Source organism: Orbicella faveolata, unplaced genomic scaffold (assembly GCF_042242905.1).
Source record: "Orbicella faveolata isolate gen_17 unplaced genomic scaffold, um_ofav_v1 contig_48, whole genome shotgun sequence".
In the NCBI taxonomy this organism is placed as follows: Eukaryota; Metazoa; Cnidaria; class Anthozoa; order Scleractinia; family Merulinidae; genus Orbicella; species Orbicella faveolata.
In genome coordinates this window covers 10,060,001-10,066,484 of record NW_028301578.1, presented here as the reverse complement: position 1 = coordinate 10,066,484, position 6,484 = coordinate 10,060,001, and the positions used below count along the sequence as shown (strand labels likewise).

Here is a 6,484-nt window from a genome sequence, read left to right as displayed (position 1 = left end):
ATTTAAAGATTATTAAATTAGACATTTGAAAAAATATCGAGGTCTTCAGCTAATTAGCTGATGAAGAAGACTCAGCGGTTTCAGCAGCTCAGCGAGAAGCCCATTAAAAGAACCTTTCATCAATAGTTTATAACATAGATGGAAGTATAAGGAAAGCTAAGCGAAATGGTCATTTTAATGACGAAATTTTAACCTGGAACATTTTGCCTTGTTATACGTCTTGCAAAGACGAAGAAACAACAAAAAATCTTCTTGAAAGGTAAACAAACCTTTGCAAAAGGAAGTGCTGTTTTTTGACCACTGACCATCACTAAGACATGTGACTATTGGCTGTCCATGCAGTCTGTAGCCTTTGGAACAAGAAATGTGGCATGTAGTGTCGTACTGAGGGGAATTTCTGCAAGAGCTTGGTGTCACCTGACCATCTGTTGGAGCTTGAAGGGACTTACAATGGACAACTAGCGGAAAAAAAAAAAAAAAAAAGAAAAGAAAATTTCCTTATTCAGCGAAAGCTTTCAGCATTTTCTATACCAAAAGGTATTTGCGCACTTCTCTGTATGAAACTGGGAAATTCAAACAAATCCACTCAGAAATCGTGCGGAAAAGGATTGTTCTCGTTCATTCTTTTTTTTTTTTTTTTTTCCGTTTGCTAGTTTCTATAACTAGCTGTCAAAGACTAAACAAAACAAACAAACAAACAAACAAACAAACAAAAAACGAGCAAAAACATAAAGCGAATGCAAGCCAATCCAGCTTCCATGCACTTTTGGTCCGCTAACGACATTTGACTGAGATATGAAGACCAATTTCCAGGTATCAAGAAAGTTTGATCTGTTACCCATCAACGTAACTGTAGTTTGTAAAACCTAGTTGCAACTATTTATGCTTTGTACTTCTTTCTCTACCTTGACAGTACGGTTCCTCGCCAGACCAGGTGCCGTTTGCTAGACAGACCGTCTCCGTCGAGCCGTTAACCCGGCGGTAGCCACGGGCGCAATATAAAAGACATTTATCACCAAACACGTTGTACAAGGAACTGCCTCCGCAGCCAGACTGAATGCTGTGAGGTGGTGGAACGAGTCGAGTACACTTAGCCACTAAGAGAAGATAAAATAAGGCGACCTATTACTTTGTGCACTTGAAAGACTTACGAGCTAGAAAGATCAACTCGAGTCGAGCACACCTGAACAAAATGATGAGGAAAAAAATAATTTACGTTTAACTGAATAACCTATTACTCTGTGCGCTTAGAGTTAAAAATATTACCTTTTAATAATAATTTAATAATACCGAAAATATGAGCCACTACGATGTCAGCTGCTATTAATATTGCAGAAGGCTGTAAACCATTTATTTTCAAGCCGGTGCTTTCGGCTTCGCTGTAAACGACGATGGTTCTAGTTGCAATTCCTTATGGCATGGAAAATCAAAGTTATTTACTGAAGAAATAGAGAATAACGCTTCTTTACTCGGCACAAAGACCAACGTGCGTAGAAATGTCAATTACTTAATCAGGATTTATTACGAAGGTCGTTAAAAAAAAACAGCAAATTAGGTAATTCTAACAAGTGAATATCGTGAATCGCTATTTTATTTTCCTTTATATTTTTCTTTTTGCCAAAATACACAGCGTACATAACAAAAAAAAAAAAATATATGGGTTCTGACATCAGCTCCAAAATTATGTTAATTACATACCTTCACATTTTGTCTCATTGCCTGTCCACACCCCCTTTGATGTAACTGGATCTTTCTCGCAAACTTTGCGGCCTGAGCCATTGATGGTGTAACCATCGTGACAAGCGAAGGAGCATTCTGACCCGTACTGATTGTCTTTGGTACACTGTAAGGCGCCGCCAGCTGGAGCATACAACGTAGGCAGGCATCGGACTACTAAAAAAGGCAACAATAGTGCAAAATTCAAATTTGAAAACGTTATTTAGTACCTGAACACGAATGATATACTTAAAGAGCTTTCGCGCGAAAGCATGATATCTTTACGCGTGTTATGTCATACGAGAAAAGATCACTGTTGCTATGGTTGCATAACAAAAGCGCCTTTCACAAAAAAAGGCAAATTATGTGGTATTTCATTAGCGTTTATATAGTAAATAGAACATTACATGGCTGCTTGGAGAGACACAATTTCTCTTCTCGTTTTGACAAAAATATATATTTTCCAACACGTGAACGGAAATTTCGTATCTTCGCGCTGCAATATAATATCCTCTATTTAACTGATTAATGGCATGGAATATAAAGACAAGAGCAAATGTTTTAAAATCTTCCTAATTCAGCTTTCAGTGGTAAAAGAACCCCCTAAAAACCCTCAACGGAGCTGTACATACATTCTTTTAAAACACGTCACTGACAAGCTATTTAATAGGTAGGGCTGATCAGTTCAGAGCTGACATTTAAATGGCTCGATCACAATCAAACTGTTATATGATTAATCAGATATTTGAAACAAATATTCTCGATTATAGAGTTCATTCCAATCTCTGCGTAGGGATGGAGGGGGAAGGGGATGGGGCATGCGCAAATTACCTAAAACGAAGACCTTGAATTTGCATTCGGCAACGTTCCCTGTTTTGTCTGAGGCCAAGTACCGGATGTTGTGTTCCCCAGCGGGGAAAGTGTCCCCAGGTAGTTTCCCATAGTGTGTTATGTTGGGAATGAAGCCAGAGTTGTTTGCAGCTCTAGGGTGAGACCACGTGACTTGTGTGGACTTTGTACCCCTGTCAGCGGTAGCTCCAATATTTGATGGACAGTTTGAGAACAATGGTGCTGAGACATCTGTAAACGAAAATGATATATTCTTTAAAATAAGAAAAAGACGCCGTTAATCAGCCTTGACTGTTATAACTAAGATTAATAAAGCCTGATCGGCATCATAAACAGCATCAACAAAAACATTACCACTTCCTCTCCTTCGAGCTCTTCTTTTTCTTCCTCTACCTTCTCCTCCCCTCGTCGTCCTTCACCTCATCATTATCGTCATGAACAACAACAACAACAACAACAACAACAACACGTTCTTTCTAGCTAAGAAGAAATAAATTGAAATCTAAATAACTTAAATACCTGAGAAATATAACTCTCAAGAAGATTTCTCCAGCTTGCGCTCTTTCCGGCATTTTAAACACATTTCATTCAACCACAACTTATCATGTTAAATTTCTCTAATATTAAAGGCTTCATAATTCGCTTGATAAAGCTCTGCGTTTGAAACATTACGCTTCATAATACGTCTTCCTATGTCGTAAGTTGAGTTTCGTAAAGTTAGCGGCTCACCTTTGCACCAAGGATTTCCTAGTGGAGACCAGGTCTTCTGCTGGTTACAAGTCTTCAGACCAGGTCCATGGTGTTGATACCCGCTCATGCACGTGAATCGGCAATCCGTTGCGTAATGAATGACAGCGCTTACATTAGTGCAGAATGAGGGGGTTATGTCCAGTCCTTCCGATGGAATGGTAATTGGACGACAGGTGATTGCTGTAAGGGAACAAAACACAGCTTATAAGTCTTACACCAAATACAGTGGTTTTCAGTTAGGTGTGGAAAGTAATCGGTCAACTACTTTGGTTTTGGTTTTTGTCTTACTACGTTTTAAGGATGGCTAAGTAGTCTAATTACCCGACAGTGAAGCCTGGGTTTAAATTTCGGCTCTCTCTTTTTTTGTTTTTCTTTCGTTCAGTCACAAATCGCCATCTGGTCTCTAAGGCGCATGCGTCACCCGTGATTTGGAGAAGTTGTCGTCGTGAAAAGTTAGCACGGATTTTATGATTTCTAGGGCGATGATATCACATACAAACGAACACATCGTTTGCGGTAGACCAACACTAAAGGACGTTATGCGTTTTCGGAACAGGTCGGTCTGCAATCCCTACGAGAGATCAATTCTTGGTTTTCAGCTGACGTCATAAGCTTATGCAAATTAGGTTTACGCCATGTTGGTGCCCATGCGAGGTGTGAAATTATATGGAAATCTATGCCATTTCTAAGCGCTCGCGTTCAAAGTCTTCAAATAATTCATCTTTCCAATGGATATTTCCCAAGAAAACGACCCAAAATCACAAGAGGAGATACCAGTGCTTTCATCCTACGTAAAAAAACCTCGAAAGCCACGCCCGAGAGCGCTATTTGAAGAAAATTTCTGTGGTTGGCGTAGATCCAGCTGCCATACCGAGCGAGCAGTTCAGCTCCGAATGTTTGCCTCCTATAGAAGTCTCGGACTTGCTTTCCTATTTAGTTTTGGAGACAAGCTATTACACAAACAAGCAGTTTAAGGCCTTCAAAAGTTTGGAGGCGTACAACCAGATGGTCTCTGGTTTCGTCGCGTCAGTTCAAGGGAAAGAAATCGCGGGCAAGATTGTTGTTGTGGCCAAGGTGAGACATTCGCAGCGAATGAACGATCCTCTCGTGAACATTTGGATCATTGTAGAAAAGGACGGCACCATTATCTCTGCGCATTGCTTAGGCTGCAAGGCAGGACTGGCTGAATCCTGTTCCCATGTAGCGAGCGTGATGTTTTACATCGAAGCTGTGACACGGATTCAAGGAAAGCTCGCCTGTACTCAAGCGAAATGCGCATGGATTTTACCAACATATGTCAACGAAGTACCATATGCAAAGGTAAGGGACATAGACTTTTCATCGGCAAAAAAACTCAAAAGCGCGCTGGAACAGAAAATCGAGACATCACATCAAAATACTGGAGAAGGAAGCCTCTATCATGACTCAGTCGTAATTGAAGTAGAGGAACAAACAAACGATTTATTAGGGGGACGTTTGATTGCTCTTGACCCGAAGCCAGTGCAGCAACAAACAAATGGCAGTGACTGTCGGGTTTTTGCAGTTGCGTTTGCTACCTGCTTGGTCTTTGGAGTAGACCCCACATTTATAAATTTCGATGCACAAGGTATGAGACCTCATTTGGCCACATGTTTAAGAAATGGCAGAATCAGCTTGTTTCCTTCATTTTAAAAACATGTTTATTTTACAACATTAAAAGGAACATGGAAAATCATCTGTAATTTTGTATAATATAATTTTCAGATATTTCAATTTTGAATCTGTGGCTTTGATTTAAAGGAATTCAGACAAAGCCTTCACATAGGATATCAGGCAGCTATTTGTGTGGTTCCAGAAAATATCCATAACTCCTGCATGGAAGGGTTTTCGTTTGAACCCCCTCTCCCCCCCCCCCCCCCACCCCTCCCCACCTTCCTCGAAATTTCCAATGACCTTCCATGGGATGGGTATAGATATTTTCTGGAAACACACATTCCCACCTCCCTAGGATGTAGCATACAGGCCCTTATGTAGCTGCAGCTGTGAAAATACATGCACTGCATGACAGTAAGTATGGGACACCTGTGTTTCTTTTGGGGAAGAACACACAGCCATACCATTACAGATGTAATAATCTATTGTGTTAAACAACATGTTCAAATAATATCGTTTTGTATCTTTTTCCTACAGAAATAATTATTGTGTGTAAAATATATAGAACATTTATTTTTACAAATATTTTTTTCACAGTTTTCGAAAGAACTAGGAAAATTAGAAATTGAAGTTATGTTATTTAATTCAATAAAGTTATGCCACTTGTTTACCTTGTTTGTGAAATATTCCGATTTTTTTCTTGCACTTGACGGTGTAGATCAAAATCTGTTTGTAACAAACTACCTTAGCTTTTTGTTACTTTTATGCATCGCAGTATCCAAGCAAGTACATGTAACAGAGTGCCTCACCCAACAAAAAGTACCTTAGGATATCAATCAAAGCTTTTATCATAAGTTTCCCTTGTTTTGTTGTTTTTTGTTTGTTTAAAAAAGCCAAATTCAAAGAAAATGTTATACCTAATCCTAAGAGGGGAAAGCACTTTTCAAAGGGCAGAGGTCATTACCTAATTTTACAGGGGAAGTGAACCCTGTTGTAAACTGAGAATATCCAGTGGCCAGAGGGATGATATAAACAAGCTTTCATGTTTCCTTTACAAAATCATACCACATACTGTATCTACTGTAAATCCTCTATTAAGCAACCCCTCTTGAGAGGAAGAAATTTATTAAGCCACCCCCCCCCCCCTTACACAAAAAAAATACATGCCTTGTTACATGAAACTTTTGCAACACCTTTATTTTGTGATTTTGAGGTTCGCAAATAATTTTTCACGACATTTAAATTTTGCAAATTTGCGAAAATTTTGCATTTTGAGTCACATTAATTTCACATTTTTGAGTGAGAAGATTTATTCTCTGGGCAATGTTATGCAAAAAGTCCTAGAATTATAAAAGGACTTTAAAAAGTTACACATTTCCAACAGCCCAGTTGCATGAATTTATTGGTTTCACATCTTCAAAGTTAACTCCAATATTTACTTTCTTTTGTACTTGCAAACTGCTTTTAATACACTCAGTGGTAATAAACTTATTCTTTCTTGATAGTCATGTTCACGACACTTATTTTTTGCGTCACT

At 38.9% G+C, this 6,484-nt stretch overlaps 3 protein-coding genes across 3 annotated transcripts in view; 1 reads left to right on the top strand and 2 right to left on the bottom strand.

Moving 5' to 3' along the window:
• Positions 1–621: 621 nt before the first annotated feature.
• Positions 622–3,711, bottom strand: LOC149096473 (sushi repeat-containing protein SRPX-like). Its single transcript, XM_089280904.1, has 6 exons — positions 3,702–3,711; positions 3,295–3,495; positions 2,920–2,984; positions 2,548–2,818; positions 1,699–1,893; positions 622–1,097 (listed from the first exon to the last, which is right to left on the bottom strand). The coding sequence occupies exons 1-6, from the start codon at positions 3,709–3,711 to the stop codon at positions 877–879; spliced, it is 963 nt and encodes a 320-aa protein (XP_089137030.1). The 3' UTR covers positions 622–876.
• A 400-nt stretch (positions 3,712–4,111) lies between these two features.
• LOC149096472 (uncharacterized) lies at positions 4,112–5,622 on the top strand. The gene has a single exon (XM_089280718.1). It carries the CDS (start codon positions 4,321–4,323, stop codon positions 4,984–4,986), a length of 666 nt encoding a protein of 221 aa, XP_089136844.1. The 5' UTR covers positions 4,112–4,320; the 3' UTR covers positions 4,987–5,622.
• A 709-nt stretch (positions 5,623–6,331) lies between these two features.
• Positions 6,332–6,484, bottom strand: part of LOC149096471 (uncharacterized) — a 2,022-nt gene continuing 1,869 nt past the window's right edge. Inside the window, exon 1 of the mRNA XM_089280696.1 lies at positions 6,332–6,484. This exon is cut by the window's right edge and continues 1,869 nt beyond it. The gene's annotated coding sequence lies outside the window, so the exon portion shown is untranslated.

What these genes read in the sequence shown, in the direction of transcription:
- LOC149096472 (XM_089280718.1), top strand. Translation starts at nt 4,321, where the DNA reads ATGGTCTCTGGTTTCGTCGCGTCAGTTCAAGGGAAAGAAATCGCGGGC.
- LOC149096473 (XM_089280904.1), bottom strand. An exon ending in ATTCAAGGTCTTCGTTTTAG is followed by an intron (nt 1,894 to 2,547) that starts GTAATTTGCGCA and finishes TGCCTTTTTTAG; the next exon opens with TAGTCCGATGCCTGCCTACG. An exon ending in CAATGAGACAAAATGTGAAG is followed by an intron (nt 1,098 to 1,698) that starts GTATGTAATTAA and finishes ATCTTCTCTTAG; the next exon opens with TGGCTAAGTGTACTCGACTC.